This window comes from Staurois parvus, unplaced genomic scaffold (assembly GCF_062004578.1).
Source record: "Staurois parvus isolate SC_StPar_1 unplaced genomic scaffold, SC_StPar_1.0 ptg000407l, whole genome shotgun sequence".
In the NCBI taxonomy this organism is placed as follows: domain Eukaryota; kingdom Metazoa; phylum Chordata; class Amphibia; order Anura; family Ranidae; genus Staurois; species Staurois parvus.
The window spans coordinates 213,526-230,140 of NW_028318203.1; the positions used below are offsets into that span (position 1 = coordinate 213,526).

The 16,615-nt window shown below is 43.6% G+C and overlaps 1 protein-coding gene across 1 annotated transcript in view; it reads right to left on the reverse strand.

Moving 5' to 3' along the window:
• Nucleotides 1-11,209: 11,209 nt before the first annotated feature.
• LOC149455063 (uncharacterized) overlaps nt 11,210-16,615 on the reverse strand; it is a 261,113-nt gene continuing 255,707 nt past the window's right edge. The window contains 1 exon segment of the mRNA XM_089686698.1: nt 11,210-15,124. Within this exon segment, the coding sequence (XP_089542824.1) occupies nt 14,304-15,124 (821 nt within the window). The 3' untranslated portion in view covers nt 11,210-14,303.

A 16,615-nucleotide genomic window follows, 5' to 3' on the forward strand; every position in this document is an offset into this window, starting at 1 on the left:
GGGGGGGGGGAACGGAGAGGGGGGGGAGAGGTGGGATGGAAGTGAAAAGGGAAGGATGGATCAAGTAATGGTAATAGCTATTAAGCCAACCATAATATAATATAGTAGACAAGCTAATAGGTATTATCCTTAGGACTTAACATACATTTCGATAAACACGGTCCGCGGCGCTATTCCAGAGGTGATAACTTTGAACGGTATTCACGACCTGTAGATTAGTTTTAGTTATTCATATAGAGATTATAGAAATTGGTAGTTTGGAAGTGTTTCCAACACGCCCAAGTTTTCCGAAATCTCTCAGGGTGGTCTCTTGTCACTGAAATCAATTCCTCCATCTCCGCAACTCTGATGACCCTATGAAACCACTCCCGCACAGTAGGAATCTGTTCTGATCGCCAGTGGACAGGAATACATTGTTTCGCCGCATTTATCATATGCAGGGTCAGAGACTTACGGTACATCCTTAACGGAATTGAGGAGTGGTGAAGTAAAAATTGAGCCGGGGTGTATTCCAGAGTGTAAGTAGTCACTTGTGAGACTATATCTCGCACTTTTTCCCAAAAAGGCTGCAACAAGGGACAATCCCACCAGATATGTAGGAGTGTGCCTGTTGTCTGTCTACATCTCTAGCACAACTCTGAAATGTTAGGGTCAAATTTATGCAGCAGGGACAGAACTCTGTACCATCTAGAGTATAGTTTGTAATTACTTTCCTGCGTGGAAACACACATGGAGCCCGAATGTATGTGTTCATAAATGTGATCCCAGTCGTCAGTTGACAAAGGTATTTGTAAATCTCGTATCCAAGCCTCACACGCTTTTCGAGGTTGAGATATACTAGTAGTTTCAAGAAGGGAGTAAAGCTTGGATATAACATGTCGCTGGGGGGAATTCGAGAAGCAAAGTTTCTCAAATGGAGTAAGCGACCTGGAGTAGTCTTGTAAATGCGAGGCGTTATGTGTAAAATTATGAATTTGTCTATATATCCACGGTGTTAGGTTCAGGGATGGCCACAACTTCAAAATGTCCTCTCTAGATAAGAACTTAGTATTTTTGAAAAGGTGATGTATTGTCAGATTATCTGGAAGGTCACATCCAGAGAGGAAAGTCTGGGACATACCCGGCAAAAAGTCAGGGTTCTTTTTGATTGGGGTTAAGGGGCCCGGGGAGGAAGAGAGCTCAGTGTTCTGGAATGTCTGTCGGCAACAGTTTAACGTGGGGTCTACAAGAGGGTGATCCCGAAATTCAGTGGGAATATGAGCATTTCCCAGCCAAGGGGAGGAGGCAAGCGAAATCATCGAAAAATCAGATTCTACGTCAACCCAAATCTTACGATCACAGTTCGAGGTCCAGTCTACTACTCTTGCCAATTGACACGCCCTGTAGTACCATGTAATGTCAGGTAGTCCAATACCTCCACTTCTCTTAGGCATGGTGAGTTGTACAAAGCTAATTCTGGGGTGTTTGTTATTCCAAAGAAAGGAGGAGCAGAGATTTTTATAAGATGTAAAGAAAGAACTCGGTAATGCAATCGGTATTGTTTGGAGTAGGTACAGTATTCTTGGAAGCACATTCATTTTGAGAATGGCTGCTCTACCAAACCAGGAAAACCAAGGTTTGTTCCAAGTCTGGAGGTCTTTGGAAATATTACGCAAGAGGGGTAGGAAATTCAAATCATAGAGTTCCTTTAGATTAGTCGGTAATTGGATTCCCAAGTATGTAATTGCCTCCGACTGCCAGGCAAAAGGGAAGTTCGATTTCGCTTGCCTAATCACCTCCCGGTGAAGAGAGACATTAAGCGCTTGGGATTTAGAGAAGTTTATTTTGAAATTGGCCAGGTAATGAAACAATTCAAAATCTTTTAGCAGGTTAGGTAAAGTGATATGGGGATCTGTTAGAAAAAGCAAGATGTCATCTGCAAAGGCCGCTATCTTATGAATTTTGCCATTGATATGAATCCCCTTGATATTATCGTTTTGTTTGATGCAATTCTTCAGTGGTTCCAGTGTTAAAATAAAAAGGAGGGGGGATAGTGGGCATCCCTGCCTGGTGCCATTGCCTATCAAAAAAGAGTCCGAGAGTAGACCGTTAACTCGCACTTTAGCTGTGGGAGAGGTATATAAAGACATAATGAAGGTACGGAAACGCTGAGGCAATCCAAGGCCAAAAAGAACCGCCTCCATATAATCCCATGCTAACCTATCAAAGGCCTTCTCGGCATCTAGTGATAAGAAAAAGCCTGATTGTTGTTTTTGAATTAACCAATGATGAACATTTATGGCCCGTATGGTGTTGTCTCTGGCTTCTCTCCCAGGTACGAAGCCCACTTGATCCATTGATACAATGGGATCTATAATATGTAATAGGCGATTGGCCAAGATTTTTGCAAAGATCTTTAAATCAACATTCAATAAAGAGATCGGACGATAATTTGCTGGTAGTGTGTGGTCTTTATCCTCTTTTGGTATAACCGTAATATGTGCCTCAGTGAGATGGCGCAAGGATTGCCCTGGTGTATCTAAGGTATTGAAGGCCCGTAAAAATGGTTGTGCCAATATGTCGTGGAAAGTCTTATAGTAGGCAGTGACAAATCCATCGGGACCTGGGCTTTTACCAGGTTTCAGTTGTGCAATAGCTTGTTGTAACTCCATTAGGGTCAGAGCACCATCTAAATCTTTTGCTTGTGTTCTAGTAATTGGGTTTGGGAGATATTGGTTCAGGAAAGTCTGGATAATTGTCTTACGTGATCTAGTGTCACCTGGAGGTTTAGATGGTACAGGTAAATTGTATAAGGCAGAATAATAGTTTTCAAATTCAGCTGCAATATTCTTTGATGTTTTCAATAAGCGTCCCTGCTTAGAAGTAAGCTGGTATATGTGTCGAGCTGCCTTTTTGGCTTGTAAGGCCCGGGCTAGAAACTTGCCACTCTTATTTCCATGTTCATAAAAGAGTTTTTGTTGAAGAATAAAACTACGTTTGGCTTTCCTGTCTACAACATCTAGAAGTTGTTTACGCACTTGATCTAGTTCAGATGCAGAATTCAAGGCTCTAGAGCGTTTATGTGTGCATTCAAGTGTACGAACTTTTTGCAGTAGGGAGGCAAAAGATGCTTGAGCTAGACGTTTTCGCGAGGCGGTTATAGACATGAGAAGCCCACGGGTTACACATTTATGTGCTTCCCACTGTGTGAGAGGGGTCGTTTCAGGAGATACATTTTTTTGAAATAATTGGTCAGAGAATCACGGATCTGGAGGGAAACAGAGGAGTCTGTAAGAAGAAAGGGGTCCAATCTCCACGTTTTGGACGCGCCCGGCGCATCAGGAAATTGTAATGTCATCAAAATTGGGTGGTGGTCAGAAAGGATCATTGGTTCGATCGAAGCAGAGTGCAAGTTATGTAAGTCTTTCTGAGATAGAAAAAAATAATCAATTCTAGAATGTCGCTTATGTGGTGCGGAGTAAAATGTGTAGTCTTTGTCTTTAGGGTGGAGGGTGCGCCAGGTATCATGGAGGAGAAGATCATGTAGCTCCAGTTTGATCTGTTTGAGTGCTTTGAAGGGTTTAGAGGAGGAACCGGTGGAAGTATCCTCCAATGGGTTCAATGCTACATTAAAGTCACCGCCAAGAATCAGAATACCCGACTGAAAAGTGGACAGTAATTTGGCGATTTTGCGAAAAAAGCAGACTTGTGCGGTATTGGGGCTGTAAATGTTAGCTAGAGTAAGTGGCTTATTATAGAGGGTGCCTTTAAGAAACAGGAACCTCCCCTCGGGGTCCTCAAGATGTTCAGTGATTGTAAACGGGAGCTGTTTAGAGAGTAGAATAGACACACCCTTTGCTTTCGCCTCCGTGTTGACTGCGTGATATACCTTTGGAAAGTTAGCATCCGAAAATCTAGGTATGTGGTCTGCATGAAAGTGAGTCTCTTGGACAAAGATCACGTCTGCTCTAAGGTGTTTCATATATGTTAGAAGTTGCGAGCGTTTCTCAGGTATATTTAAACCCTTTGCGTTGAGTGAGGCCACAGAGAGTTTGGGTGCTGAACGCGCAAATGGGAGGTTAATAGCCATTATATTGTATGCCAAAAATACTTATTCAAAACCTGTTGGCGTATCAAATGGTTGTAAGTAAGATAAGAGAGATATCAGATAGAGAAGAAGGAAGAAAAGGAAAAAAAAAAAAAAAAAAAAGAGGGGGGGGGTGAGAAAGGGGGAGAGTAGGTATGGGGAGAGGATAAAAAGGGAATTTAAGGAATACTAGAATAAAAGTGTGTCAAGATAGGAATACAGATGATAGATATGTAGGAGAGGAATAAAGGAGAAGAAGAAAGAGGTGTCAGGCGTGTCACATAGAAACCCATATATATATGTATATATAGCAGTCATACGTTCCTTCAACTTCTTTTATATATAAGACTCCAGAGAAGATGTAGGCCAGCTACTCTCTCTCTCAATAAAGCTCTGGTAAATTATAAAGGTGTGTACTAGAATAGGAAATTACACTTGGAGATGTGTCGAGCCCAGAAACGGCCGTATTGTGAACGTATAATATACTCGTGAAAAGGTTACGTGTCCTCAAACGAAAGGTATATAAAGGACTTTGACCAACATAAAATGGCCTTGAAACACAGAGATATGTGGGAAGCAGCCAATGTATGTCGAGAGTAAAAAGGGAAGAGAGGTGGGTAACAGATAATATACATAAAGATATAAAGCTATATAAGCTAAAGCATTGCAGACGAACACAGGGGCTAATGACAGTCCTCACAGGCGCGAATACACGATGAGGAATATGTAAGAAGTAAGTCATGAAGGAGAGTGCCTATGTGGTGGATTATATGTACGTGAATGTGGATAGGTACCGAAAATTGTGCTAATCAATAAATTGAAGCGTCCTCATACCTCGTAGCGTGGTAAACAGGCATAAGTTCAGTCTGTACATAATAAGTAAATAGATAATTCTTATCATTAACTATGAACCAATGATATCTGATAATCATATCACTAGACGAAGATAATTTTTAACTGTATCAGGTTCAAGTAAGAACATCAACCGTATGTAAAACATAGTATGGATACAACAATAATATAGTGTTTAAGTGTTCCAGGATGTAGGCCATAGGCCATCTATTCCGTGCAATTGACATTCAAACAACTTTTTAAATACAAATCCTGACCGAGGGAACTTCTGTTATTTAGCATGTTATTGCTTACAAGTGTGGAGTTTTCTTACTATTACCCTCCACGAGCGGCATATTGAAAGGAAGGTATTTAGAATCCATGGCCCAATTTGCGTATTGGTCAACGTCAATGATCGCATAGGTCACGCTTTAACACCCTAAAGTGCACCATGGATGTGAATCACAACATGGAGGGCTTTTATCCTATAGCTGGGACACTGAGATACTACCTAGTCCGAGAATAGGTTGGGGGTGTATAACAAGTCAGATCCTACGATTCACGTGGGGGAGATCGGAGTAGCGTTTGGGGGAGCCCATAATAGTAGGGGTAGTGAAGAAAATGCATATGCATCATATAAGTGCGAAGTCTACTCAAAATCGATTCACACATAAATACGTGCATGTATATATATATGAGCTGAGTCATGGACACATAAGAACGGGGGCGCCATTAGTAGAGAACCCTATGGGATCCTCCAGCACCGGCCCAATCCAGGAGATAGTAAGGACCCGTTATACATCCTAAGTATGAAGCAACTATGTGCTAGTATTCCCCCAGTGGCGGATTGTAATTATATTTCACGTTACACAGTCATATAGTTAATAGTTTATTAATCAGAGGGGCGCGGTCTTCTCTTTGTAAACATTTCTCAAACTGAGGAATCATGAGCGAAGGCTTGAGAGTAACAAGCTGGTCATAAAGTACCCCTATCCGTCCATCCATCTGTCCATCCATCCATCCATCCGTCCATCCAGGAGTGAGAGCTGGGAGGAAGTTAAGAATGGATTATCACCTTCTGACCGCCTTCTGTGAGTGTAAGGAAGGGTGGGACATAAATGTACAGATGTGAGGAGCTGAGATGTGATCTGTAGCAATATGTAATCGTACATTTAGTTTCATTCCTTTTCATTAAAGATGTATTCAGTCATATATTCAGTCATAGGTACTCAGAGACATGTGCCCACCCATTAGTATCTGAAAAGACAGAGCAGCTTCCTCAGGCTGGAAGTGACACCTAAGTGCCCATAAGATTTGTCACCTACCTATAATCAGACCTACCTATAATCAGACTTTGCCACCTTCCTGAGGTATAAAAGAAGAACACCAGACATTTTGGCTGCAGGAGACCAGGGGGGCTCCGATCTGTCTGGGGAGCTCTGGCGTATATACACAGATCAAAAGGAATATGTTTCACCTCTCATAAAAGCTAAAATATTAGTTGCAGAGAGATGAAAATACTTCCTTCTGATTGGACACTCTGTAGGCTACATCTGCATGTAAAACTGTATTTGTGGTCTATGTAGAATGCCAGAGAAATGCAGGAAATGGTTATATGGTGCCGGATTGTGACAGCTGAACAGTGATTGGTACTGTTGCGATCGGACTGATGCGCTGCTGTCGGAAATTCAATCCCCGACTTGGTGAATCAAACCGTTCCTGGTCCAATGGACTTTGGGCATTTCAGCTCCCAGAACGTCCTGTGGGCTGGTACGGGAACACCCTCCAGGGTTGATTGGCCAAGGACTAATGTCCCACCCACATCCATATTCCCATAAATTGAGGACTTGAGGTGGACGTGGTGATTCGTATGGAGCCGGTTCTATCGACTAACGGATTGTGGACTTTCTCTGACTTGCTCCAGTCACAGGATAATTCTTGGTAAAAGTTTTATTTCTGTTTTATTTCCTTTTATTTTATAGTGAATAGTCATTTGTTTGTCTTCTTGTATTTTCTGTAACTTTTTATACTTTGTACATATTTTATGCACCGTCCATTTTCAGGAAATTAAATCCTAAAAGTTTTGCCTCTGTTTTGATGTAAACACTGAAATCCTGACACACAGCAGCTAAATTCCTCCTATGAATGAAGACTCAGAAAACACTCAACTGAGAGGCTGTCAGTTATCTTTTGACCACTGAAAATGAATTATTCCTTGTAACGGAACCGGTACCCGACCGCACTTGGGTATATTCCGTTATCCTGCAGCTTCCCCTGTCCGAACACCATCCACGGACCACACCCTCGGAATCCCTCAGGAAAATAGACAGACAACCAGCTCCTACTAAAACAGGAAGTCAACTCCTCTTTATTTTACACAAAACATGTTTTATACAGAGGGCGGGGAAACACATCCAGGAACAGGACATACATCATCAGCCCACCCTCTCAGTGGGAAGGGCTACAGTATAGGCAGGAAACACCTCATCACCCCTCCCCATCCAACTAGACACAGAACAATGGGATGCAACCATGTGGCAAAGGACACTGACCAACCCCCACACCAATACACAAACAGTACATCCCATAATAGTTCACTAGACAGAGAGACACAGCACAATGGGGGGTAGCACATGGTAAACAGACAATGGACAGCCATGTGCCCTAGACAAAGGACAACACACAAGACTCAGACATTCACATACACACCCTGTAACCCTTAACAGGCACAGGGTGGGTTAAACATAATGATTTGGGGAGATGATACAGAGGTCCCCCCACCCCCAAAAGTCACTCCCGTCACATATCTCCCCTTTCGGCAGGAGAGTAACACAGGAGTAGATCCCAGACGGATGTACTCTGAAGTTACTCTGCATCTCCAGTCCCTCAGTGCCGGCACCCACACAGTACCCCATGCAAATTGTCCCACACCAAGCGTTACTCACCCAGCCAACCTCTGCCTCTCCCGTAGAACATACCCGCCGCCGGGGAGAAGTACGGACTGGTCCTTCTCCCGGGAATCCTCTCAGCCGCTGGGGAGAAGACAGGGTGGCTGGGCCTCCTTCATCCTTCTGTGGGGGATCTGGGCCGACTGCCCAGCATCCCTGGGGTATCCAGGTGGTGGCTGTAGTTGCTAGGCAGAGGCCAGCAGCGCTCTGCCCTGTTGCCAGCTCTTCTGCTGAGGACCCCACATCTGCTCCGGCTAACTGTAGGGGAGGGAGGCCGGCTTCCTCCCCTCCCAGACTTTGGATCTGCTGCTGGGATGGAATTCCACTGTCACTGTCCCCCTGGTGCACAGATCCTGGCCTGGGAGGGAAAACAGTTTCCTCCACTCTGGCTGACTGTGGGGAAGGGAGGACAACAACCTCCTCTCCCTTCTCACCCTGGGCCTCTGAAACTACCACAGGCATGGGACAGAGGTCCTGGACCCTCTGTCCGGTTGTCAGCACTTCAGCTGGCGGCTCCCCGGCTGGTTCCTCCTCAGAAAAAAAATCAATCAAATCCCCAGCCTCTGGAACTGGGGTTTGGGGATCGGAGCTCACCATCTCCTGTCCGTGGAACTCAGGAGACGTTACCAGTGCTGGGCAGAGTTCAGTACTGTTTGGCCCTGTTGCCAGGTCTACTGCTGGTTCCTCCTCAGCTGAGAGGTCTATCAGATCCCCAGTCTCTGGAATTTCCACTGATGACTCTTGGGCATGCTGCCGAACATATCCTAGCAGTTGCCTGTATGCCCTTTCCAGGTGCAGTTCTTTCATCAGCAGGTATTGCAGATCTGGCTCAAGCTCTGAGACCCCTCTGAGACCAAACATAGCCTCTCTGCCTTCCCGCAACTCCTCCAGAGTAGGTTCTCCTCTATCGCCAAACACAAAAAGGTCTGTAAGGCTCTCCCACAGCAATCCAGGCCCACCAAAGTCAAGTCCCTCAGGAGAGCACTCTGTGGACACCCCTAAATATTCCTGCTCTGCGTACCACTGCAGAGCCCGATATCTATTGTCCAGTTGTATCTCCTGCTGGACCAGCCTGTCCAACTCAGCCAACCATTGCTCCTGGGGTCGCTCTCCCAGGAATGGCATCCGTAGCTTCCGATGGTCCCTGGCCCGTTCCCCTGGGGTTGGGTAGCACTTGCCTTTGTCCATACCAGCAGCCTGGACCGCTCCTCTCCAAAGCACCTCCCAAATCCGCTGCCTGAGCTCCAGGTACTGATCCGTAGACACAGTCCTGGGGTATGTTGCAAGGATGATCTGCAGCAGCCCTGGGAACTCTGATGCCAGGTCCATATCTCCACTGGGGTGACTGACGTCTTTTCCTGCTCTTGAATCCCGGTGGTGGTTTGGATGTGTTTACAGCTGGAAGCACAATCCCACCGCTTGCCACCAATGTAACGGAACCGGTACCCGACCGCACTTGGGTATATTCCGTTATCCTGCAGCTTCCCCTGTCCGAACACCATCCACGGACCACACCCTCGGAATCCCTCAGGAAAATAGACAGACAACCAGCTCCTACTAAAACAGGAAGTCAACTCCTCTTTATTTTACACAAAACATGTTTTATACAGAGGGCGGGGAAACACATCCAGGAACAGGACATACATCATCAGCCCACCCTCTCAGTGGGAAGGGCTACAGTATAGGCAGGAAACACCTCATCACCCCTCCCCATCCAACTAGACACAGAACAATGGGATGCAACCATGTGGCAAAGGACACTGACCAACCCCCACACCAATACACAAACAGTACATCCCATAATAGTTCACTAGACAGAGAGACACAGCACAATGGGGGGTAGCACATGGTAAACAGACAATGGACAGCCATGTGCCCTAGACAAAGGACAACACACAAGACTCAGACATTCACATACACACCCTGTAACCCTTAACAGGCACAGGGTGGGTTAAACATAATGATTTGGGGAGATGATACAGAGGTCCCCCCACCCCCAAAAGTCACTCCCGTCACATTCCTGCAAACTGTTTGCAGACGTTTAAGCTCTGATGAAGAAGGGATCTCCCCTCGAAATGCGTGAGTTGAGCAAGAGTTTATCTCCCTTCTGGATGGAACTCGCACGTGTGGTCTCACCCTGTGTTGGTGTTGGATGTTATATGCCTTTTGTACTGCTACTCTTGTGAGTATAACTTATTAATAAATACATGAATTGTTTATTGAGGTAATGCGCAAGGTTTGTGCGCTCCTTTCTTTTGTTCTTTGCTTCTGAGCTGTGGCCAGACCCCACAACCCTTTCCTGGAGACCATACCTCTGGCTGTACTCTCTGTGTTGGATTAACCCTGCTCTGCCTGGACCCTTTGTCCTGCATGCTGGACCAACCCCTATTCTGCCTGAACCTTTTGCCCTTTGTGCTGGAATTAACCCTTTGTCTGCTGGAGTTCTGCCATCCCTGCTGTGTGCCAACCCTGTGCTGGAATTAACCCTTTGTCTGCTGGAGTTCTTCCATCCCTGCTGTGTGCCAACCCTGTGCTGAGGATTTAACCCTTTGTCTGCTGGAGTTCTGCCATCCCTGCTGTGTGCTAACCCTGTGCTGAGGATTTAACCCTTTGTCTGCTGGAGTTCTTCCATCCCTGCTGTGTGCTAACCCTGTGCTGAGGATTTAACCCTTTGTCTGCTGGAGTTCTGCCATTCCTGTTGTATGCTAACCCTGTGCTGAGGATTTAACCCTTTGTCTCCTGGAGTTCCACCATTCCTGTTGTATGCTAACCCTGTGCTGAGGATTTAACCCTTTGTCTCCTGGTGTTCCGCCATTCCTGTGGTATGCAAACCCTGTGCTGAGGATTTAACCCTTGGTCTCCTGGAGTTCCGCCATTCCTGTGGTATGCAAACCTTGTGCTGAAAATTTAACCGTTTGTCTGCTGGAGTTCTGCCATTCCTGATGTATGCCAACCCTGTGCTGAGGATTTAACCCTTTGTTTGCTGGAGTTCTGCCCCTCTGCTGTGTGCACAGACTGTGTTAGGGACTTAACCTTTTGTCTGCTGGAATTCTGCCAACCCTGTGGTATGGATTGAATTCCTTTGCCGGCCAGAGTTGTGCCCCCCACTGTGCCCCCATCCTGTGTGTAGACTTAACCCTTTGTCTAACAGAACTCTGCTCTACCGGTCATGTGCTCCTCGCTGTGTTTCAATAAAAGCCTTGTGTGTACTCCTGCTCTCCGCGTGTGTTCTGTTCCCCCCACACCTCCGTCACAGGGCCCCTCTATGTATTACTCAGGAGGAGTAGAAGAAAGTATTCTGGAGTGTAATTGTAAGTATACCTAAGCCGTGTGTGAGAAATAACTTGTTAAAATGACAACTATGTGAAGAAAACATCTTTTATTTACTTGCTTCATTTTCAAAAAAAGTGACACAAAATTACAACTACAACAAAAATAGCCACAATTCTTACTAAAGACCCCGGAGTGTCTACTTTCCAAAAACGGGGTCATTTGGAGGGTGTTTGTACTGTCCTGGCATTTTAGGACCTCAAGAAATGTGACCGGCCTTCACAACATCTGGGTTGGTAACCTTGAAATACAGTGTATTTGTTTTAGAGCAGAAACTAAGGGAAACTTTTTTTTCAAAATGTTAAGTAATTTCCTCTTTTCATAGAGAAAATACAAAAAAACAGTAATGATTAAATATCAGCAAAAGAAATGTCTATCTATCACAACACGGATATAAAATGAATTTAAGTGCAGTGTTGCATGACCAAGTAATTGTCAGTCAAAATGTCACGGTGCTGAAAACTGGAGAATGGCCTGGAGAGGAAGAAGGTTAAACATGCCAAATGGTTCAGTAAGAGACAAAAAACATTCAAATCAACTTCAACTAACACTTGTAAAGCAGTTCCAGCAACAGTTTTGTTCCTTTCTACAAAGGTTTAGACCATATGAATAAAAGCTGACAGTTGTATGCACCCCAGCAGTGTTATTTGATTTGTCTCAACTCCTCCAGCTGCCATTTTTAGGATGGCTTCCTTCCTTCAGGAAGTAGAAAAATAACGGCTCTACTGGCAGGACCAACAAGTCATAAAATGTTACAATAAGGACTCAGAAAAACAACCACTTGAGTTTTAGCTGGGATAGTGGCTATTGGTCCCAGGGCCATATTAAAGCGGCACCGGTCTTACCAGATCCAGGTATTGGAGGCTCTGTAACAGCCGGCATTCAGCACTAAGCACACAAGCCGGAATCATCCCCCCCCCCAGGCTTTCAATGTTTTAACAGATCACTGCATAGGAGAACACTGTAAAAGCAACAAAAACAGAATTCTTTTGCACCGTATTTACATTAGGAGTGTAGTGACATCACAAGTGTTACCTAGAAAAACAAATAAAATATACGTATCCTCATTTTCTACCACATTAAAGCCCTCTGACATGAAAAACTGATGTATAATACATTTGGGTAGATTACAAATCCTAAAAGGTGTAATGTGCTGAACTGGGACATCACCATAAGTGGTTCAGGACAGATTGCACCCTTTATGTAAATATTAATTCTAACCATAGTTACACTTTAGGGTCAACATCAGAATGTTTCTAGGGTCAAAAGAGGGTTCTTCACAAACAATATCTACCCAAAAAAAGAGAATTGACTATTCAGAGTCATTGAAGAGAACCCGAGTCAGAGGAATTTCAGTCACCCAGAAGATGCAGTCGTAGTAAGTGATCGGTCTATGGAGAGGAGCAATAGCTGAACAGAGAGACAATATAATAAGGAAGTCCAATCTTCTCCTGATGGAATCCCTTGGATTTGTGGCAGGACAAGATGGAACACAAGCAGCCAGCTGGGTGTAAGTGGTACTGTTGAACACATCCCAAACAAAGAGCAGTGAATTGGTGTTGGAAGGCCTACACCAGCTTAGGAATTTGATTTCTCCCTGGACAGAGATTTCTCCATGGCTGTTGTCCCTGTTGCAGTCCTACCTGTAAAGCTGTCATCCATAAGAGGAGGAGGAACCTGGAAATAAGGCATTGATCACTGGAGGGGAGGTGGAATATGTGAAGGGAGGCATGGACAAGGTGAGCGTAGCTGGAGCCCTCAAGCTAGACGGATATTGGAATAGTCAGCAGAATCTAGAAAAGTCTCTCCCATTGAGGCTTTGGAGGCTTGGTAAGATGCCACTTGACCACTACCTAGTCTTGGTGCTGAGGCAGTGTTGGTAATGCATTAGCTCAGGATCTGACAATGAAGAAAACATTTGGGAACACAGCTCAGTTAATGAATGATGAAAATATATTACATGTTCAGTCAAAGCTCCATAAAAAGGATAGAGATTTAAATCATTAGGAAACACAATTCACTGTCAATACTTGTCTGATGAAAATAGTCAAAAGGTAAAATAGTCTTGGGTTTCTACTCCTTTAAACCCCCCTTCTCCCCATTACCTCCTGCAGCTGAAGCCTGTGAATCCTCTGGTGTGTGATCAGCTGTGACGTATGTAAAAAAATCTGTGTTACACTCACAACACGGCTACGGATTTTCTCTGGTGTGGACCCTCTTGTTTGTGTTAAGTTGTTCTCTCTGTGTAAAAGCTTTGCCACATTCAAAACACCGATATGGCCTCTCACCAGTGTGACTCCTCTGGTGTGTGATAATATTTGACTTGTATTGTAGAATTGGAAGGCCTGCATCAGCTTGGGATGTTGTTTTCTCACTGAATAGACTTCTTTCTAGCTGCCGTCACAGCCGCAGACCTGCCTGAAAAGTTGTCGCCCATGAGAGATGAAATGTGGAAAGAAGGCATTGATAATGGGAGAGGAGATGGAACGTAATGGGAGGATTAGACAAGGTGGGCTTAGCTGGAGACCTCAAACCTGGCTGATGATGTATCAATAGTCAGAAGAACCTGGAATGGACTCTCCCACTGAGGCTTCAGAGACTTGGTAAGATGACAATAGACCCCATCCTAGTCTCTGGTACTGAGGCAGTGTTGGGCATGTTTTACCTCAGGATCCAGAAATGAAGAAAATGCTTGGAAACACAACTCAGTTGGTGAATCATGAAAATGCATTACATGTTCATTCAAAGCTCCATATTAAAATATAAAGATGAGAATCATGAGGGAAGATGTTCAGTTATTGATGCTTATCTTAAATAAATTGTCAAAAGGTAAAATATTCAAATCCCTTCTAGTTGTGTATTGATGGACATAAGCAGTAAACTCAGTTCATCCGATCATTACATTCCAGTTTGCTGAGATTTTAGTTTGTTTCTTTTAAAGTAATATTTTATCTTCTCTCTTCTTCTCTAGCTTGTGGGATGACATTGGGGATGTGAAACTAACTTGTGACACCTGAAACTTCTTTAATATCACTTTTCTTCCAGAATTTAATCTATGCTGAGATTTGAATCCTCCGGTGATAAATTAGACCGGCATTAACTGTAAAGGTTTTGTGACATTGATAGCATTAAAATGATTTCTCTCCAGTGTGAATCCTCTGGTGTCTGATAAGACTTGACTTCTGTGTAAAAGATTTATCACATTCAGAACACTGATATGACTTCTCTCCAGTGTGAATCCTCTGGTGTCTGATAAGATGTGACTTCTGTGTAAAAGCTTTATCACATTCAGAACACTGATATGACTTCTCTCCAGTGTGAATCCTCTGGTGTCTGATAAGACTTGACTTCTGTGTAAAAGCTTTATCACATTCAGAACACTGATATGACTTCTCTCCAGTGTGAATCCTCTGGTGTATGAGAAGATTTGACTTCTCTGTAAAAGCTTTATCACATTCAGAACACTGATATGACTTCTCTCCAGTGTGAAACCTCTGGTGTTTGAGAAGATTTGACTTCTGTGTAAAAGCTTTATCACATTCAGAACACTGATATGGCTTCTCTCCAGTGTGAATCCTCTGGTGTCTGATAAGATTTGACTTCTCTGGAAAAGCTTTATCACATTCAGAACACTGATATGACTTCTCTCCAGTGGGAATCCTCTGGTGTCTGATAAGATCTGACTTCTGTGAAAAAGCTTTGTCACATTCAGAACACTGATATGACTTCTCTCCAGTGTGAATCCTCTGGTGTGTGAGAAGATGTGATTTCCGAGTAAAAGCTTTATCACATTCAGAACACTGATATGGCTTCTCTCCAGTGTGAATACTCTGGTGATTGATAAGAAGTGATTTCTGTATAAAAGCTTTATCACATTCAGAACACTGATATGGTTTCTCTCCAGTGTGAATCCTCTGGTGTGTGAGAAGATGTGACTTCCGAGTAAAAGCTTTATCACATTCAGAACACTGATATGGCTTCTTTCTAGTGTGAACTCGTTGGTGTACTGTAAGCTCGCACTTGCTTATAAAAGTTTTGTCACATTCAGAACAAGGATATGGCTTCCCTCCATTGTGAACCTTCTGATGTGTGATATATTTTCTCTCCATTGTAAAATCTCCAAACAAGTAGTTTGAAATGACTCCTCTTATGCATACGTAGTTTGGACTTTACTGTAAAGCCATTGTCACTTCCAGAACACTGAAATTACTTTTCTCCTGCTGGATCAATGTGGAAGAGGATCCAAACCATGACTTTTAGAACACAGATATGACTTGTATCCCGTGTGAATCCTCCAGTGAACTGCAGTAAAGACTTTCAGTCAATTAAGACATCCATGTATTTTATTTTCCATGTGACTTAGCTGTATTCATGAAGACCAAAATGTCCTAAAAACTTGGTTCATCAATCTACCTGTAGAGAAAGAAAAAAGATAGAATTCTATATAAAAGGGCTACATAAAGTTTCTTTCTATTTTTAATGTTCATTACTAAATATATCTTATGAATAGAAAGAATATGTACAGCATTATCTACAGTAATTGTTTTAATCAAATAGATTTTATTAATAAAGTTTCTAAGTGCGCACAGTATTCCCAACATTCAGCCCAGACAATGGAGTCATACATTCTCACGTATAGGCAGTTGTGGCACTGTTACAGATCATACAGAACAATAACTTGCTTTGTCTATGGTGTCACTTTTACCTTTTATAAACAAATGAACAGAGAAAAGAAGAAACAGCCTAGAACAATTCAGCTGTACACGGCAAGTAACTCCCCCCAGTACATACATAGATAGCTGACACCGATCAATGGGGCCCGTGTCTCCAGGATCATACCCCAAGTATGGGCCCCCCATGTAGTCACCATTCAGTAGGATACAACTGGCCGTTCTCCTTCTATGGGGCTAAAAAAGCTAAGATTTTAAAAGAAGAATAACTAGGAGAGAGCAAGGAGTATCCAGCCAGTTCTGCCAGACATACATCTCCTGGGGACATTACAATGTTGGAGAGTTCATTTTTCACATGTTAATGTGGAGATCACCCGCTCAATCCACTGGTGTCTGCTGGGAGTTTGAGATGATAGCCAAGATCGGGATATTTTTTATGGTCAAGCAGCCTCACTATTGCTCTATGACTTGTAATAGGAGGAGGTGTAAATAATTCCTCCTCTATTGACACCAAGAGGCACACCCGAGGAATATTAAATACCAACATTACAATACTAGTCATATTGTTCCACTTTTTGAATAATTTTGGACATCTCCAAAAGATGTATCAAATCCCCAACTTCACCGCTACAATTGGGGTCATAAGGGGAAATCCCTCCTGTCCTAACTGAACAATTGAGCTGGAGTCCTGAAAGCTCTATGCAAAAGAAATGACTGAGTTTCTGTGAAGAGGACAGAAAGATGAGAGGTATGGAGGTCACAATCACCTC